This window comes from Rhinolophus hipposideros (genome assembly GCF_964194185.1).
Source record: "Rhinolophus hipposideros genome assembly, contig: HAP1_SCAFFOLD_95, whole genome shotgun sequence".
Classification (NCBI taxonomy): Eukaryota; Metazoa; Chordata; class Mammalia; order Chiroptera; family Rhinolophidae; genus Rhinolophus; species Rhinolophus hipposideros.
Window position 1 is genome coordinate 249,410 of NW_027669123.1, and position 20,992 is coordinate 270,401.

The following is a 20,992-nucleotide window of genomic DNA, read 5'->3' on the forward strand; positions in this document are numbered from 1 at the left end:
AGTGGCCATCATTTTTACATGGTTCATAATTTCAACTGTCTCATCATGTGATTCAATATTTGATGTTACTTTCTTTATTATTTAAGGGAGTTATAAAAATTAAAGGAGCAAACAACATTCAGGACTTTATTATTATTTTTTTTTGCCACAATCCAAAGATAAAGTTGAGCTATGAATATCTATAGATTCTAATAATATTTTAAGTTTTGTAACTTTGACTCTAAAAGGCTCGCATAAAAGGTAATTTCAGTTGGACTCTATTATATTATTAAAGCACAGAAAACCATATTATACTAGAAATTTAAAATTAAATTTCACATACATGTGTGTAGTTCTTTTCATTTCCATCAAGCCTCGTTTGACCTTCCTCTGATGTCATTCCTAGGTGTTGTCCTGCTGACAAATCTACGTATTAGTTAGAACTTAGAACAGTTTTATCTAACTTAGAACAGTTAGATAAAAGCTATAATCTTTATAAATACAGAAAATAACATCTTATCAATTGAGAGTTCAAATTAAGCGTAATCTTTTCCTGAATATTTACTTGACTTAAGAAATACTTCAAATTAGCTAACACTTCAACAACAAACCATTTGGGAAATATGAGATGTCACAAAGTGAAAGGCATACAAACATGTCAAAAATTCATCCACAAATTCATTCATTGAACATCGATGGAAAAACAATCAGAAAATAACCCACAATTTAGAAATGCAGTACAAACATATCGAGTTGCACTATATACTCTGTTCTCTTCCTTGTAATATACCTTTTGAACAACACCCTAAGATTCAACTGCAATGTCATTCATTGATTCCAGAATGACTTACTTCTGATGCATTTATTAGTGTACACCCTTCCTTATATCTGAAATGTTTTCCTCTACTATTCTGAAATTTTCTTTTCACCTTTGAGGATTCAGCACTGGGGTTTAAGGAAGAAGAGAGAGAAGAGGAGACAGACTGCCGACACAGCTGAGAAGGAAGTGCTATGGATTTAATTCTCGATGATTCCTATCACTGCTGGGAAAGTCAATTCTAAAATATATAAAGCCATAGAAAATCCAAGAAATATTTGATTGTTGGTTTCGGAAGGTGCTTTTTCGTCTACAATACATACAGTTTTAACTGATACTTGTGAATTCAGAATATAAAACTAAAGCTAAGAAACTATGTTTTGTTTCACTAGGCAACCTTTAGGTCTTTATGAAGTTTTCCCATCTGGTCCTAATGTTCTAAGTATAATTCTGCTGCCCGCTCCCCAGAGTACGCTAAATACTAGTCTGAAGGAAACCACGCTTTCACCTCATTCTCTTTCTTATTTCCATATGTTACTGTGGTTCAGGAAGAATGCCAATGTCTTGCTAAAAGTCATTCTGTTTGGCTGTTAAGTTCCATAAACAGAGTAAACGTGAAGTAGATTTTGCCACAAAATGGCTGTTGGAAAGTCAGAACTAGGATGAAGCTACACAGAGGCGGGCTAGGGTTGAACTCTTTCTGTTTCTTTATTTCCGCCTTTGCTTTCTCTGTTTCCTGGTGGCTGTGCTTCACTCGAGCCACGGAGCCTATGACCACCTGACAGGAACACACCTACGACCTGCGTCTCCAGTCTGTCTACTACGGCCATCGGGCCAAACCCTGTGGTGCTGACGGAGCTGTGCTCATGGAGTGGGACGCGGATGACCAACTTCCCAATCCCCGCATCTTTGACCAGTTTCATGATTGGAGGTCAAAGAAGTAAAATCCCAGTCTGAATTCTGGGATTAAGTGTTCATTTATGAGGAGGTAAAAATAACACAAATTGACCATCTTGTAAAACTTCCTTTCTCAGAGAAGCAGTCCCACGTCCTACTTTCCCCCAATCACACTACTCCTTCAGAGTACATTTTATTTTAGGTGTCCTATGCTTGCCATTTACATAGGTAAGTTTAATTAACTATTGTCACACAGCAATTTCTATTACATAATGTGTTTCCAATTAAAAATTTCCTTCTTAATAGTTAAGATGGTGCAGGGTATGCTTTTTTTTGTTATTGTCAAAAGTTATGTGTAACCACTTAAGTTTAAATATGCATGACAAACATGGGTTTACAAAAACTTTTAATGAATCGTACTATTTCAAATAAGAAACTACTTATTATAAGAAAATGGTCTTTTCCAAATGCTCCAATACCTTCAGAATTCATTTTTGTAAGCCTTAGATAAACAGATATTCATATGACAAATTACAGTCCTGGGTGACCTTATTGTTTCCAAGGAAAAATAGGAACAAAGTAGGTCCCCATGAGCTCCAAAGAGTACAGGGCACCATGAGACAGAAAATGAATATATAACAAAACTATTTTCCTTTTGTTTTTAAACAATATTCTCAGCTTAAAACTTTTTAAGACAAGTGAAAGAAAACCACAACTGTAGAAGTGAAGCTTTAAAGCCTCTTTTATCACTTCACATCCAGGAAGCCCGTACATCATTTAAAACGGTGGTTTCCAATCTCATGTGAGAATCCGTGAAGTCCCAAGGTCTGTCAGTCGAGGGGCCCGAAACGGTCAAAACTATTTTCACAGAAATACTAAATGTCATTTGCCATTTTCACTCTCATTCTCTTCTAAGTGTAAAGTAGAGTTTTCCACAGCCGTGATATCACAGCTCTGATGGTGACATCATAGGTCTATGGTTACTGGGTCGTAGCTCCAATGGCTCACGGAATGCATGACTGTGTGTGCTCCTATTTTAAATTGTTCAGTTTTTATTTCTAATATTGTCACTATGTATGGAGCCTACCGACTTAAAAATGTTCTTTGGAATGCTCAATAATTTTTAATCGCATAAAAGCATCCCAAGGCACAAAAGCCTCAGAATTCCTGTTGTCAAAGATTGTGTCTACCAAATATTCATTACCATTAACTACTTCTCCCATTTTTAATAATCGAAGATACCATAGGCGTACATACACATACCGCCAGTGTCTGCTCAGCAGAACATCTGGTTGTCTTAAGACCATCAGTGTTACAACACTAAGAGGAAGCAACGTTAAAAAACAATTGACATGGTAGCAACTCAGGCTAACTTGGGTAAACGTAAAAATTCAAATGACCATTTGAAAACGCTGGAAAAATCTTCCAGTGTGATAATTGACCTCTGGTAACCCCTATTAAGTACAGGGATTCCAAACTGGGACATTTAGGCTATGGAACAAACGGAGAACCATCTTAGTAAAGTCACCGTTTTAAAATCTCATTTTCTTATTCCTGTGAATACCTTTTCTCAAACACCGATACCAACAATGACATCACGTTATTTATGTCAAATCCTTCAATTAAATTTGTAACAAAAAAAAGGAATGAGAAAGAGAAGACTGCAAGCATGTCACATGTCCTTGCGTACTCCTTCCCAAAATTAAATTGGTATTACAAAGTGTACCTGGTCTGAAGGGTTGCACATCGTCCATTCCTACAGCTCTGTTAGGAACAGGATCTTCCACTTCAATTCTCGCCTGAAGGGGTTAGGAAACAAGATGATTACTAACTAATGGACACTTCATGCAATCTCTAGTTAACAATTCAGGATTAGAATATTAACGTCATTATCTCCAAGAAAAGGACTTTTTGAAAAATAGGTATTTAAGCAAATATTAATTTGGTACAAATGATATTGCAGTTTGTGCAATTTTTTTGAAACCTTTAAAACCGCAATTACTTTTGCACCGAACTAAATACCTTCAAAAGTGTACTTCCTACAACTTTGCAATATTTCTAATGATACATTCTTTTTGTTTGTATGTTTGTTTAGTGTTGAAACAAGATACTTGCCTGACATGGTAAGAAACCTTGGTGTATGTCCTGTGGAGTCTAAACAGAACATATTAGAACCTACTTCATCTGGGTCAACAAGAGCTTGGAAAAACCAAACTCTTATTTGATAAAAATTTTGATAGGAAAAGTGATTAAACAGAATGACAAAGGTGTAAGAAAAACTTTTCTTTAAGTTATATTTAAATAAATAATAGGAAAAATGTTATATATAGTTATGCAACTTTTCAAAAAGTTTAATAAGATCTAATCAGGGAAAAATAAGAACATTTATTTATTAACCATCTCAAATGTACCAGGAATCTGCTATGCACATTTTATTTCTTTTCCACACAAACAACAAATATAAAAATGGTTTGATGCTGGTTAACCCTCTTCCTGCTTCCTGACCATTCCAAGACATTAGAATAAAATGATGAACCCACACGATCCATTGCTGTCCCTGCCCAGCAGGTTTTGCTCCTAGATTGTCACATGACTGGCTCCTTCTCATGCTTCACTTGGCAGTATCCCACACAGACATTTTCTTCAGGTCAAAACATTGAGCTCGCACCAACAGAGCCTCAAGTACCGAAACACTACACATCAACAGGGTATCGCCTACCACAGTCTCCTGAAGTTTAGAATCCCCCAGATTAGAAATCCACATGCCCCTTCTAACTTTTCCACTCTGTTCTTGACACTACTGCCATTTGATTGTCCTTCAGGTTTACCAAAAGTGTCCCCACCATTTGGTAAGTCACTACCACCCACTGTGATCATTGATTTTACATTTCTATAGCTCCCTTTATACTTCATAGAGTGTTTTCACATTTATTACCACATTAGTTCATTTCACACCCTGAAAGGTAGGCATAAGTACCTGTAGGATGAATGAGGTCACTGACATCCGACATGTTAAAAAGAAGTTTCCCCCAGATCCCACAGCTAGTAAGTGACCTATCCAGGGTTCTAATGTGTTCTTATCTTCAAACACAGTGTCTACACCAGTAGGCAGCAGTTGCCTGTATCAGAAGATCACACTCCTCCTGTCTCTTTTCACAGCTGTCATCTCACATTGGCTCATCATTACTTTGTACTTCTATTACTACAAGCATGGTTGCCATCAAGATACTCAATGCATGCTATTTTAACTGAACAGGACAGTTGTTGTGTATTAAAGCAGCACTCGGCCGATTGTTGTTAGTAAAATCCTACATAGTGTTACTATTAACAATGCTCTTCCTTCCCTGCAAAAGTTCCTTGCAGATCTATTGGAGAATACAAGTACAATAATACTTACATGTAGCAGGCATTATCTTTTCAAATTCCAACGTATAAAAAACCCTAAATTCCAAATTCTTTCTTTCTGAATCTCATTAGGACATTTACACAACCGTCAACACCACAGAATCATGCATTTGGGCATACTTCAAGCTGGAATAATTCTTTAGCTTTTAGGTAAACTTAACTTCAGAACCCAACTGATTCCTTATGACTTGGAAGCCTTCTCGTTTTATACTATTCTACACCGACCGCCTTCAGTGACCCATGCAAGTTAGCCGAGCTGTACTACGCTGTCTCATTTTATTCAGTACATATGAATTTTATTAATTATAGGCTAAACCGTAATAAAATAATTTAGGTGGGGAAATGCAGAGGTGAGAAAGTATAGTCAAACCATACCTTTTATGTTTTAACATCACCGAATGGTGACATTTAAAATAATAATGATAAAAATAATAGTAGTGAATGACAGTACCTCAGAATCCCAACATGATTTTTCAGCTTCTTCTTTCAATCTTAATGCCGATATTTTAACTATAAAACGTAGTCACAGAACATTAATGGGAACATATATTTCTATGCATTTTAAATACACATTCAAGTCATGAATATTTCCATAAAAGTAACAGCAGAAAAGAATTTCTGTAGGTCGAAGCATTTGCAAGAAGCCGTTGTTAGTAATAGAAATACTTTTGCAAAAAAGATAGGAACAAATGCTTATAAGAAATGAAAATCACAGTTGGATCTACACGTGTTAGATTTGTGTATAGCAGCACTTAAGCTAGAAAGATTTCATAGACAGTCACTAAATTATCACTTGTATTATTTTGGTGTACTCCATCAACACAAGTCAAGATATCAGTTTTCGTTTGCTCTTGTGGAGCACTTTCAATAATATCCACACCATTTTCTCTTTTTCCAATTGGCAGCTTGGTTGCTTCTTTCTATTAAAAAAAAGAAAAGAAAAACCCAACTTCAGCAAACATCATATTCATTTACTCGTTCACTCGCTCACTCAGTCCTTCAGTCAGTAAGACAACAAACCGCTATCATAGCCATCGAATCATAGGCATAGACCCAGGGGAAGCTGGAAATAGAAATGAAAGATTTTGTCCTATATTCTAGTAGAGGTCGATATACTATAATTTGTGAAAACAATCAGAACAGAAAAGTACCGCGCTCCAGTCCTACACCTCAGATCAATAAAGTATAGTACGGGCACAAAAGAAACAACAATCGGTTGTACCAGATGCTGCAAAAACAGGGCTGCATCTTGAAAGACATACGAGGTGCGGAGGGAAACCATGAAGGGGAGTCCAGAAAGGGCAGCGGGCGCAAAAGCCTGCGTATGAAACAACATATTGTAAGTGAGGGCAGAAGAAGAATGAGGTAAGCCTAGAACTCTGAAAATGGGATGGAGAGACAACTGCAGAATCAGAACCAAATCAAAGAAGGCACGTGTCATGCTAGCAGATGAATTCTACCCTCACGTCATGGGGAGTCACTCAGTAAACAGAGGTTTGCATCATCACAATTCTAGTTTACAACAGCCACTCGGGCACCATTTATGATATTGAGGAGTTCCATTTCTTTTTAGGAGCCTATCCATCAGCCTGTCTTGCTTCACAACATAGCGCCTCGCAGGTGCCTACAAATCACGAACAAAGCTACCAACAACTGGTTACTCTGTAGCTTCCCCTAGGTGGCTCCCGGTTGGGCACAAGCAGCAGCTGACCTGGACCTGCCAGACAGCCCCTCACAAGAGCCCCAAATCCAACACACCTTTGGACCAGCTTCAAGTGACACCAGAACATCACCAAATTAGCTTCACAAATGACAAAGCCAAGCCATGGACTGAGCAGACACCGGAGCCCTGCTACAGCCGATCTCACTCTGGGAGGTCAGCCCACACACAGGGGTTCATTTACTGTAGTCACAGCCAGTCGTCCTGAGGGTCAAGTCCACACCCAGATGTGCCAACAGCAATAAGGCTCAAGTACAACAGGAGGGCACACACCACCCACACGAGCTTCTGGAGCACAAGGCTCAGGTAACCAGGGTCTGTACCACTGGGCCACACACAACACCTGGTCTATAAGGCAATACTGTCAAGATGAGGAGAATTGGCAGATCTACAGAATACACAGAAACAAACACAGAGAGGAAGTGAAAAAAGACGAGACAAAAAAAAACATTTCTCTAATGAAAGACCAGGAAAAAAAAAACTAGAGAAAGAACTAAACCTAATGGACACAAGATATCTACCAGACACACAGTTCAAAATACTACTTCTAAGGACGCTCAACGAACTTTGGGAAAAAACAGAAAAATGTTGTAACACTTCAACAGAGACAGCAAACAAAAAAAATGGACATGGAAATCATTAACAAAAGTCAACTATGAAATATACAACATCTGAAATGAGTAATTAATAGATGGAATCAGCACCAGATTTAGTTGAGGCAGACGTTCAAATCAATGATTTGGAAGACAAGGGAGCAGAAAACACACAATCAGAGCAGAAGAAAAAGATATGAAAAATGATTATGAGTCAAAAAAAAAAGAGAGAGAGAAGACTTTTAGGGATTTCTGGCACAAGGTAAAGTGTAACAGCACTCGTAAGGCTATCAAAAGGAGAAGAGAGATACAGAAAGGAATTGAAAACCTATTTGAATAAATAATGACAGAAATCTTCCCTAACTTGTTGAAGGAAACACAAGCGTAGGAAACACAGAGTTCCAAACAAAATAAAGCCAAACGAGCCCAGACCAAGACATACCAGACTTAAAACACCAAAGGGTAAAGACACAGAGAGAATAGTAAAACCAGCAAGAGAAAAGCAGTTAGGTACATACAAGGGAGCTCGCATAAGACTGTCAGGTGATTTCTCAAAAGTAAATCTGAAGGCCAGAGGAATGGGCAAGAAATATGGAAATGTGATGAAACGCAATAATTTACAACCAAGAGCACTGTATCCAGCAAGGCTCTCATTTAGAAGCAAACGAGAGGAAAAGAGCTTGCCAGAGAAAAAGGAGGTGATGCAGTTCAGCACCAGGAAACCACTATCACAAGAAATGTAAAACCACGACTAGAAAAAAAAGGAGGATGAGGAGAAGGAGGAGAAAGAGCAGGATGGGGAGAAGTGAATAAGAAAATGCCAATAACTACGTGCCTACAAATAATTACTTTAAATGTAAATAGATTAAATGATCCAGAAAAGACATAAGGTAGCTGAATGGTTAAGAATGCAAGACCCATACATACGACAATCAAACTACAAACTTTCTTCACCGCAAAGGAAACCAACAACAACATGAAGTCATGACCGGATGAATGGAGAAGATATTTGCCAATGATATATTTGATAAAGGGTTGACATCCAAAACATATAAGGAACTCATAAACCTTAACACCAAAAGACAAACAGTGCAATTACAAAATGAGAAGAGTACCTGAATAGACTTTTCTCCAAAGGGGTCACACAGATAGCCGAGAGACATACAAAAACATGCTCCGTGTCACTAATCATCAGAGCAATGCAAATTAAAAACACAATGAGCTACCACCTCACAACTGTCAGAATGGCCATGATCCATGAATCAACAAGCAACAAGTGTTGGTGAGGATATGAAAAAAACGGAGTCCTCGTGCACTGTTGGTGACACTGCAAATCCGAGCAGACAATGGAAAACAATATGGAAGTTCCTCAAAAATTTAGAAATAGAACTACCATGTGGCACAGCAGTCCCTCTTCATGGTTTTCCTCCACAGAAATCCAAAATACTAACTGGAAAAGCAATATGCATTTCTGTGGTCGTTGCCACATTATTTTCTTTTTTTATTGTTTTGCCGCATTATTTTCAATAGTCCAGATAAGAAAGTAACCAAGGGATCCATCATCTTGGAGAAAGAAGAAGATGGACATATATATATAACAAAATGCTACTTGTCTGTAATGAAGAATAAATACTTATCGTATTGACAACGTGTGTGGACCTAGAGGGTATTATTCTAAGTGAAAAAAGTCAGACAGAGAAAGACAAATACCACATGATTTCACTTATTGGTGATATGCAAAAAATAAATAAATAAATGAACAGAGAAAAGGGAAACAAACTCATAGGAGCAGAGAACTAACGGATCGTTGCCCGGTTCAAGGATTGTTGGGGGAATGCTTGAAACGGAAAAAGGATTAAGAAGTGTAAAGTGGCAGATATAAAATAGTTTTGAAGATGTCAAGTACAGCACAAAGAATACAGTAAATAAGATTGTAATAACGAAGTACGGTATCAGGGATACCACACTAATCGGGGTACCAGTTTGCACATTATATAAATGCCTAAACACGATGCTGTACACCTGAGGCTCACATCATATTGAATGTCAACTGTAACAGAAATGAAAAATTTCACATTTAAAAAACAAAACTAAAAACTTTCTGAAACTTGACATTTGACTATATGGTTTTTAAGAATCCCTGCTTTTGACCAGAGTAAAGAAAGGATCCTATATTTTGTAGACACGGCTCCTTTCTTTACTTTGGTCAACGCATCATGGACATGGGCATAGTATCTCATGGACATATTTTTATAGGGAGCAGCCAAGAGCATCATCAGCTTTGGAGCCAAGTGGATTTTGCATCAAACCCTCAAACTTCTCCCTGGCTACTGCAAGTCATGCTGCCTAGACTGTCTTGGTCTCCATTTCCTTATCTCTGAAGATGAAGATTCCCTTCCTTGACAAAGCTATTCTGAGGATTAAATCACATCGTGCTGATTACAGAATAGGTCCGGAACAAGTGTTGATTTGACTATGGAGTATTTCACCATATCAGTTAAAAGAAATTCTGTGTCGCTCTTGCTCATATGGGCCAGGGCCCATGCATCAATACCACATAATCAAACACTCCATGAAAATACTAAACTTGAAGAAAAAAAAATCTCTGCTTTCAAATTGATTATTATTTTATGCGAAACATGTACTCTTCAATTAGATGAAGACATTTAAATATATTCACAATGCAATGATTTAGATCATAGTGCAATCCCTTTGTAATATGGGTTTTGAGATGGCGAACGTGAATTTGAAACTTTCAAAACTCTACTATCATTTTGGTCTAAATGATGAACCTAGTGTACCGAAAACTAATATAAAACAATATGGAATTTCCACGGAATGTCAATGAAAAAAAGAAATGGAAAAAACACTCCCTCCTAAAAAGTACCATACCAACATACAAAGTGTAAAAAAATAAAACTATATGTCTTATGCTATCTAGTTTTAAAACTGAAAGCTACCAGGAAGATTTCATGATTGTTACAATGAGTACCTAAATCCATTAAAGATTCCATTTAGGCACGAGTATGATAAAAGTCATGCTGGTATAACGTAAAAGTCACATTAAAATTCCTTACCCTTAACCAAATTGCATATCTCCGTCACTGTGGGAAAACTCCCTATAGAATTTTACTATCACTATACATATCCTAGCCTCTTCTTTCTCAGCTCCCATCTTGGATACTTACTAAAGTTAAAAGAACAACAACAAAACAATGAAGCGTCAAATGGTCATATGTTATAAAATGGTTCACCCTGACCTATTTTCCGTAAAAAACATAAAACAATGATAGGTGGACCGCTACTATTTTTACAACTCAGTGCTACACAAAACTCAATTAAGAGCACAACAGTTAATTTCACACAGGAGCCTTTTACCTTGGTATCAACGTTGAAGAGTCCATCATCTGAAGTAGACAATGAATCATCACTGCCAGGACTCCAGGAAAGTCTTCAGGGAAAAGATACACAACAAAAACAAGTGAATTCATTTCTTTACAAAAGCAGCAACAAAAACAACAAAAGGAGTAAAATTCAGCTATCTGCATATGAAATGAAGTTTCTTGATGTGAATAAAATTTAGATGATGTTCTAGAAAAGCGATCAGTTATCTATTTATCTATCTATTTATTAGTTATCTATCTATTATCTATCAGTTATCTATTTCTGCCTCCACCACTCCCAACTCATGCAATATTTAATGAAGATACACTCTAAGTTTCCATAACAAAGAATGACAGCCAACATGTTGGCAACACCTGAGAGTACCTTGTTTTCACCAAAAGTCCCCAGGGCTGAATTGAAAATGCAATTAATAGCTGACAAGAGGAACCTGAACTGGGACAAAAGCAATGAGCTAAATCAAGGTAGAACGAAACACTGACCCTTCTCCATGGTCTGTCCCTGGTTCAAAGATCAATCTGTGTGGGTCAAAAATGGCAGTCTTCCTTCTTTAAGGTAGAAAGCAGTTATTAAATTGACCCCATTCCTTCCTTTCACCCTGAAACACTACAGTGAGGTCCCTGAAATGTGTGAAATGTTTGCAAGTTACACGTACAAAAGTCAAAGAACAAATATGTATGATGTTAGCCTCCCCACTCCACGATCACTTGTCCACACAGCTTCCTGGCAATCTCCAACCTTCAAAACTTCAGCCTAAGAAGGCATAGACTCCTGAAACAAGGTTGGGCTCAAATGACCGTCAGTAGGACTTCTCTATTTCCCCGTTCCTGGAAAATAAGCTCAATGGGGCCTCAGTCATCCACTCCCAACACAGGCATGTTACCACCTACCCAACTCCATTACTGTTTTCACAATCAGTCCTCCCTCTGCCCAACCCTCCATCTCCATGGGAAGGACATCAGCCCGTTGGGAAAAGAGGTGGAGGTGACGAGACACCTGCCGTGGGCCATAGATCTATGTAGTTCAGCAATCTCCAGTGCCTTTGGACTCGAGGGGACCCCCTCTGTAATTTCGGGTGCAGGTGGATGATACCACATTCCTACTTGCTATAAAGAGAATGTTTCCAGAGGCTCAAAGGTTTAATATGTTTTCATACAGCCTTAAGTTTTGCTGGTTCCTCCAATTCAACAAACGAAAAAGCAGCAACCTGTTCAGATGCCGTTGAACCACTTACTTTAATCTGCTTCTTTAGACAACTACCAACAGCTGGTGTCCTTCTTGCTTGTAATTTCTCTTTACCTTGTCATACCCTACTATTCTGATCTCTTTTCCCTTATCTGATCTCTGATCTCTATTCTAAAAGCCTTATTCCTATGACAACCCAGTGTCGGTCCTATTGAGACTTGGATTCCCCTGCTAATTCCATTCTTATCCTCTTCCACTGCATTCACTAGACCTCGCCATAATTAAAACACTCACCCAAAGAATGATAAAGAAGGAAGTGTGCTGGGCTTAGAAACCTACAGTTAATCTCATTTCATCACTCACTATACTCAAATAAGTCACTTTAATGTCTTGGAGCTAAACTCCTCATGTGATCAACTACTTGACCAAAACAGTAATGGCAGCATGAAGTACTAGGGGGTGTTTTGAATAATTAATTGCTAACATTCCTTCAACACCTGGAATTCTATGTACTCTTGATTCTGTCAAGAAAAATGGAGAACACTTAGCTGGCAGAAGTGGAAAAAAATAACACAACAACAGCAACAATAATACCCCGAGAATGCAGAGAAAAAGGGGAAAAAAATCAAGAAAACTCATGGAAGAAGGAAGAAAGACTCTGGAAAAAGAGAAAAAACTTCCTAGAACAAGGGAAAGGTATTAGCCAGAAGGGAAACACAGGCTGGGAAGTCAGTCAGTAGAGGAATCAATTACAAATATCATCTCAATTTGTGCTGCATTAACACAACATGGTCTATACATAGATGTTCTTCACTTACAGAACAACGATTCAACCCCAAGAAGTGTACGTGGCATTATACTTGAAAACATTTATCTGATTAGGTCTTGCTTATATACAACCTGTGGTTCTGTGGCCACAGCGAACTGAGATCTGCCCTAAACACTGATGGTGAAAACAAGGTTCTCGTGACTGCCGCTACTGTCAAGTAAACTACATTCAGACAAGAGCTTGGGCTAACTGGGCTTGTAGGAAACTTCTAAATCAGCGTTAACACATCACTAAACGGGACTCTCTGAGGCCACCTGACTTGCACCTGAATCTTGAATCCAGACCTGTCCAGGCACTTCTCAGTACAGGCCGAGGGACAAGAGAATGGACTTGGGAAGCCAAGCAGGCTGAAGGTCACATCACATGTCAGCCTCTTGGTAACAATGGAACCAGGGGTCAGTTATTCCACCTCCCAAAACCACACTCGTCTAATGAATAAAAACTAGGCCAAACAGTACAGCTACTTTGTGAATCTACTGTGCCGACGACCTGGGATTACCAATGTTAGGCACATAGTATAGGGTCTAGGCCAGAGCAGAACACTCATTAAAGCTTACTGGCTTCTCTCCGCAGTCTCTCAGTTAACATGCAATTTTAGAAATCCATAAATTCCTACCTGCTTGCAGGGTCGCATTTAGGACACTCATCCACTGTTAAAGAAAAAATTCACATACATTGTAAACACACAACAGAAAAACACAGAACTTTTTTTTTGACATTTTAATGTTTTATTTAGCAGTACTATAAATGTTATTTCGATATGTAATTAATGTAAAAATTATTGCGATCTTTTACATTATTTTTCATAGTCTTCAAAATCCAGTGTTATTTTACTTACAGTGCACAACTCAGGTCAGACTAACCATATTTCAAGTTCTCAATAGCCTCATACATCTAGTGGCTACTGTATTGGGCAGTGCTGTCTTATACTTTTGCAACTTAGTGCTGTAACATAATTGTTACTTTGTGTGACTATATGTTTATTTTAGTTACAGATTAATTGAATGAACTATAAAATATTTTAAAATGCTGCCTTTTATTTTCTTTCTCTTTAAGGCTCTTCCTTCTTCCATGATTATAGTAGCAGTTTATTGTCCAGTGATAGATGCTGTTTTCATTGTTCTGAAAATGATCAACTATCGACTTCACAGCGCGCTTGATGCGGGAGAAGTTGTAGACAGGAATGCAAGTGAGTTCACAGATCAGCGAGCCAACTATTATGAACTTGTGCCAAAATGTAAGCAGTATATTCTACAAACTTACCCTGGTCACCACAATATACAATGTTGCTGTGAAGTATAATGTTCTTACCTTGCTCTTCACTTCCTTCCTTACAAAGACTAGAGCTCTGGCCCAGGCTTAAGCTGATATCATCAGAAGTCTTAGCAGTGTCTGTATCTCCTACAAAGTTAAAAGAAACATGCGAAGACATTATATTAAAAGTAAAGGATAACAAGGCTAACAAGGATATCAAGGAGTATGCAGAGAAATTGGCCGTTGTAAACACAGAAAGTAATCAGCACTTGTTGCCACTTTCCAAGAGCCGTGGGGCTGGGCTGCGTGACACAAGGATGAACATGGCGTATATGAAGACAGCCATCACCACACTGAATCAGTGATGAGTAATAACCAGCAACATCTCTTCTCTCTCCATTGGGATACATTCTCCAAGTCAGATTCCATGGAAATCAGAAGATGGAGAGCAACATGAAAAACTAAAAAGCAAAAGGTGTAAAAACTTGCCAAACGTTTCAGAGGAATAAGCAACATAAACTGGGACATGTTTATGTAAGAGTGACTCAGTAAACCACACTGAGTCACTGGTATAGAGTTCAGTTGAACACAGACTTTCAAAGCGTCAGATTCAAGTGATGTAAAAATGTTTCTTTGGGACAACCCCTGAAGATTATAGTAGAGTGAATGTTACTGATACAACTGGTGGGCAATTAATACATGAAGAACTTTTACTTCCTCTGCTGTATGTCTCTGTGTGTTTGTGTGTGTCTGTGTGTACACACATATATATATTAATATATATTCATACACATACACATATGCACAGATATATATATATATATACATATATATATACATATATACGTATGTACCTATATATGTGTGTATGTATGCATATATACTCCCCAGTGTACGCTAAATACTAGTCTAAATGGAATCACACTTTCTCCTTATTCCCTTTCTTATTTCCTTATGTTACTCTGCTTGTGGAAGAATGCCAATGTCCTGCTAAAAGTTGTTCTATTTGGCTGTAAGTTGTGTAAACAGAGTAAACATAAAGCAGATTTTGCTACAAAATGACTGTAGGAAATTCAGAACTACGATCAACCTACACAGAGATAGGCTGTGTTTTTTATTTCCTTCTTTGCTTTCTCTGTTTCCTGGTGGCTGTGATTCACACCAGTCATGGAGGGAAGAATTATGTAAGAGGAACACACCTCCAATCTGCGTCTTTCGTTTGTCTATAACGGCCATCTGTCCAAACTCTGTGGATGCTGACAGAGGTTTTCTCATTGAGTGTGTGGCAAATGGCCCTTTATCACCAAATTTCGAATCCCCGGATCTTGGACAAGTTCCATGATTGGAAATCAAAGAAGTAGCATTCCAGCTGGAAGAATCTGAAAATAAAATTTTCGTTTTTGAGGAGATAAAAGTAACACAAAGCTGACCGTCTTGTAAAACGTCCTTCTTCAGAGAAGCAGTCCCACGTCCTCCTTTCTCCCACACACTCTGTTCCTTCAGAGTACATTTTTTTTCAGGTGTCCTATACTTGCCATTCACGTAAGTTAAGTTGAATTAACTATTGTCACTCAGCAATTTCTGTTATATAATGTGGTCCCAATTGAAGCTTTTCTTCTTAATAGTTAAAATGGTGTGGGTGTGAATTTTTTTGTCATTATCAAAAGTTATGTCTAACCGCTTAAGTTTAAATATGTGTGACAAACATGGGTTTAAAACCACTTTCAATGAATCGTACTATTTCAAATAAGAAACTACTTATTACAAGAAAATGGTCTTTTCTAAATGCTCCAATATCTTCAGAATTCATTTTTTAAGCCTTAGATAATTGAAATTCAAATGACAAATGACAGGCTTGGGTGACCTTATTGTATTCATGTAAAAATACGATCAGGGCCAGACCGGTGGCTCAAGTGGTTAGAGCTTCATGCTCCTAACTCCGAAGGCTGCCGGTTCGATTCCCACATAAGCCAGTGGGCTCTCAACCACAAGGTTGTCAGTTCAGTTCCTCGAGTCCCGCAGGGGATGGTGGGCTACGCCCCCTGCAACTACTAATGGCAACTGGACCTGGAGCTGAGCTGCACCCTCCACAACTAAGACTGAAAGGACAAGTTCAAGCTGAATGGCACCCTCCACAACTAAGATTGAAAGGACAACAACTTGACTTGGAAAAAAGTCCTGGAAATACACACTGTTCACCAATAAAGTCCTATTGCCCTTACCCAATAAAAAAAAAAAATATATATATATATATATATATATAGATATATACATATCTATCTATCTATCTATCTATCTATCTATCTATATCTATCTATCTATCTATCTATCTATATATATATAAATAAATAAATAAAATAATACGATCAAACTAGGTATACATTAGCTCCAAAGAGTACAGGGCACCATGAGACAGAAAACAAATACATAACAAAACATTTTCCTTTTGCTTTTTAAACAAAATCTCAGCTTAAATCTACGAGACAAGTGAAAGAAAACCACAATTGTAGAAGTGAAGCTTTAAAGCCTCTTTTATCACTTCATATCCAGGAAGCCCGTACATCATTTAAAACGGTGGTTTCTAATCTCCTGTGAGAATCCGTGAACTCCCAAGGTCTGTCAGTCGAGGGGCCCGAAAAGATCAAAACTAAAAAATTAAATTGGTATTACAAAGTGTACCTGGTCTGAAGGGTTGCACATCGTCCATTCCTACAGCTTTGTTAGGAACAGGATCTTCCACTTCAATTCTCGCCTGAAGGGGTTAGGAACAAGATGATTAGTAACTAATGGACACTTCATGCAATCTCTAGTTAACAATTCAGGATTAGAATATTAACGTCATTATCTCCAAGAAAAAGACTTTTTGAAAAATAGGTATTTAAGCAAATATTAATTTGGTACAAATGATATTGCAGTTTGTGCAATTTTTTTAAAAAAACCTTTAAAACCGCAATTACTTTTGCACCAAACTAAATACCTTCAAAAGTGTACTTCCTACAACTTTGCAATATTTCTAATGATACATTCTTTTTTGTTTGTTTGTTTGTTTAGTGTTAAAACAAGATACTTGCCCGACATGGTAAGAAACCTTGGTGTATGTCCTGTGGAGTCTAAACAGAACATATTAGAACCTACTTCATCTGGGTCAACAAGAGCTTGGAAAAACCAAACTCTTATTTGATAAAAATTTTGATAGGAAAAGTGATTAAACAGAATGACAAAGGGGTAAGAAAAATTTTCTTTAAGTTATATTTAAATAAATAATAGGAAAAATATTATATATAGTTATGCAACTTTTCAAAAAGTTTAATAAGATCCAATCAGGGAAAAATAAGAACATTTATTTATTAACCATCTCAAATGTACCAGGAATCTGCTATGCACATTTTATTTCTTTTCCACACAAACAACAAATATAAAAATGGTTTGATGCTGGTTGACCCTCTTCCTGCTTCCTGACCATTCCAAGACATTAGAATAAAATGATGAACCCACACGATCCATTGCTGTCCCTGCCCAGCAGGTTTTGCTCCTAGATTGTCACATGACTGGCTCCTTCTCATGCTTCACTTGGCAGTATCCCACACAGACATTTTCTTCAGGTCAAAACATTGAGCTCGCACCAACAGAGCCTCAAGTACCGAAACACTACACATCAACAGGGTATCGCCTACCACAGTCTCCTGAAGTTTAGCATCCCCCAGATTAGAAATCCACATGCCCCTTCTAACTTTTCCACTCTGTTCTTGACACTACTGCCATTTGATTGTCCTTCAGGTTTACCAAAAGTGTCCCCACCATTTGGTAAGTCACTACCACCCACTGTGATCATTGATTTTACATTTCTATAGCTCCCTTTACACTTCATAGAGTGTTTTCACATTTGTTACCACATTAGTTCATTTCACACCCTGAAAGGTAGGCATAAGTACCTGTAGGATAAATGAGGTCACTGACATCCGACATGTTAAAAAGAAGTTTCCCCCAGATCCCACAGCTAGTAAGTGACCTATCCAGGGTTCTAGTGTGTTCTTATCTTCAAACACAGTGTCTACACCAGTAGGCTGCAGTTGCCTATATCAGAAGATCACACTCCTCCTGTCTCTTTTCACAGCTGTCATCTCACATTGGCTCATCATTACTTTGTACTTCTATTACTACAAGCATGGTTGCCATCAAGATACTCAATGCATGCTATTTTAACTGAACAGGGCAGTTGTTGTGTATTAAAGCAGCACAAGGCCGATTGTTGTTAGTATAATCCTACATAGTATTACTATTAACAATGCTCTTCCTTCCCTGCAAAAGTTCCTTGCAGATCTATTGGAGAATACAAGTACAATAATACTTGCATGTAGCAGGCATTATCTTTTCAAATTCCAACGTATAAAAAACCCTAAATTCCAAATTCTTTCTTTCTGAATCTCATTAGGACATTTACACAACCGTAAACACCACAGAGTCATGCATTTGGGCATACTTCAAGCTGGAATAATTCTTTAGCTTTTAGGTAAACTTAACTTCAGAACCCAACTGATTCCTTATGACTTGGAAGCCTTCTCGTTTTATACTATTCTACACCGACCGCCTTCAGTGAACCTTGCAAGTTAGCCGAGCTGTACTACGCTGTCTCATTATATTCAGCACATATGTATTTTATTAATTATAGGCTAAACCGTAATAAAATAATTTAGGTGGGGAAATGCAGAGGTGAGAAAGTATAGTCAAACCATACCTTTTATGTTTTAACATCACCGAATGGTGACATTTAAAATAATAATGATAAAAATAATAGTAGTGAATGACAGTACCTCAGAATCCCAACATGATTTTTCAGCTTCTTCTTTCAATCTTAATGCCGATATTTTAACTACAAAACGTAGTCACAGAACATTAATGGAAACATATATTTCTATGCATTTTAAATACACATTCAAGTCATGAATATTTCTATAAAAGTAACAGCAGAAAGAATTTCAGGGGGTCGAAGCATTTGCAAGAAGCAGTTGTTAGTAATGGGGATACTTTTGCAAAAAAGTAGGAACAAATGCTTATAAGAAATGAAAATCACAGTTGGATCTACACGTGTTAGATTTGTGTATAGCAGCACTTAAGCTGGAAAGAATTCATAGATAGTCACTAAATTATCACTTGTATTATTTTGGTGTGCTCCATCAACACAAGTCAAGATATCAGTTTTTGTTTGCTCTTGTGGAGCACTTTCAATAATATCCACACCATTTTCTCTTTTTCCAATTGGCAGCTTGATTGCTTCTTTCTATTAAGAAAAAGAAAAGAAAAACCCAACTTCAGAAAACATCATATTCATTTACTCGTTCACTCGCTCACTCAGTCCTTCAGTCAGTAAGACAACAAACCGCTATCATAGCCATCAAATCATAGGCATAGACCCAGGGGAAGCTGGAAATAGAAATGAAAGATTTTGTCCTATATTCTAGTAGGGGTCAATATACTATAATTTGTGAAAACAATCAGAACAGAAAAGTACCGCGCTCCAGTCCTACACCTCAGATCAATAAAGTATAGTACGGGCACAAAAGAAACAACAATCGGTTGTACCAGATGCTGCAATAACAGGGCTGCATCTTGAAAGACATACGAGGTGCGGAGGGAAACCATGAAGGGGAGTCCAGAAAGGGCAGCGGGCGCAAAAGCCTGCGTATGAAACAACATACTGTAAGTGAGGGCAGAAGAAGAATGAGGTAAGCCTGGAACTCTGAGAATGGGATGGAGTGACAACTGCAGAATCAGAACCAAATCAAAGAAGGCACGTGTCATGCTAGCAGATGAATTCTACCCTCACGTCATGGGGAGTCACTCAGTAAACAGAGGTTTCCATCATCACAATTCTAGTTTACAACAGCCACTCGGGCACCATTTATGATATTGAGGAGTTCCATTTCTTTCTAGGAGCCTATCCATCAGCCTGTCTTGCTTCACAACATAGCCCCTCGCAGCTGCCTAGAAACTCACAAACGCAGCTACCAACAACAGGTCACTCTGTAGCTTCCCCTAGGTGACTCCCAATTGGGCACAAACAGCAGCTGACCTGGGCCTGCCAGACAGCCCCTCACAAGAGCCCCAAATCCAACACACCTTGGGACCAGCTTCAAGTGACACCAGAACATCACCAAATTAGCTTCACAAATGACCATGCCAAGCCATGGACTGAGCAGACACCGGAGCCCTGCTACAGCCGATCTCACTCTGCGAGGTCAGCCCACACACAGGGGTTCATCTACTGCAGTCACAGCCAGTCGTCCTGAGGGTCAATTTCACACTCAGATGTGCCAACAGCAATAAGGCTCAAGTACAACAGGAGGGCACACACCACCCACACGAGCTTCTGTAACACCTGGCTCAGGTAACCGGGGTCTGTACCACTGGGCCACACACAACACCTGGTCTATAAGGCAATACTGTCAAGATGAGGAGAATTAGCAGATCTACAGAATACACAGAAACAAACACGATAGGAAGGGAAAAAAGACGAGAGAAAAAAACATTTCTCTAATGAAAGACCAGGAAAAAAAAACTAGAGAAAGAACTAAACCCAATGGACACAAGTTATCTACCAGTCACACAGTTCAAAATACTACTTCTAAGGACGCCCAATGAACTTTGGGGAAAAGTAGATAAACGTTGTAACACCTCAACAGAGACAGCAAACAAAAAAAATGGACATGGAAATCATTAACGAAAGTCAACTATGAAAAATACAACATCTGAAATGAGTAATTAATAGATGGAATCAGCACCAGATTTGGTTGAGGCAGACGTTCAAATCAGTGATTTGGAAGACAAGGGAGCAGAAAACACACAATCAGAGCAGAAGAAAAAAATATGAAAAATGATTATGAGTCAAAAAAAATGAGAGAGAGAAGGCTTTA

At 38.1% G+C, this 20,992-nt stretch overlaps 1 protein-coding gene across 2 annotated transcripts in view; it reads right to left on the minus strand.

Annotated features, from left to right (window-relative positions):
- Positions 1-20,992, minus strand: part of LOC308495678 (uncharacterized protein) — a 62,435-nt gene that overhangs the window by 8,402 nt on the left and 33,041 nt on the right. The window contains exons 10-19 of one of the 2 annotated variants that reach the window (XM_081080649.1): positions 19,320-19,359; positions 18,893-18,951; positions 16,761-16,833; positions 15,281-15,460; positions 14,139-14,228; positions 13,444-13,477; positions 10,790-10,862; positions 5,550-6,018; positions 3,420-3,492; positions 323-393 (exon numbers count right to left, since the gene is read on the minus strand). In XM_081080649.1, coding sequence (XP_080936775.1) covers positions 5,851-6,018; positions 10,790-10,862; positions 13,444-13,477; positions 14,139-14,228; positions 15,281-15,460; positions 16,761-16,833; positions 18,893-18,951; positions 19,320-19,359 — 717 coding nt within the window. In that variant the 3' untranslated portion in view covers positions 323-393; positions 3,420-3,492; positions 5,550-5,850. Of the gene's footprint in view, positions 1-322; positions 394-3,419; positions 3,493-4,063; positions 6,019-10,789; positions 10,863-13,443; positions 13,478-14,138; positions 14,229-15,280; positions 15,461-16,760; positions 16,834-18,892; positions 18,952-19,232; positions 19,360-20,992 lie in introns of those variants that run through there. The other variant, XM_081080648.1, reaches the window with a different exon arrangement.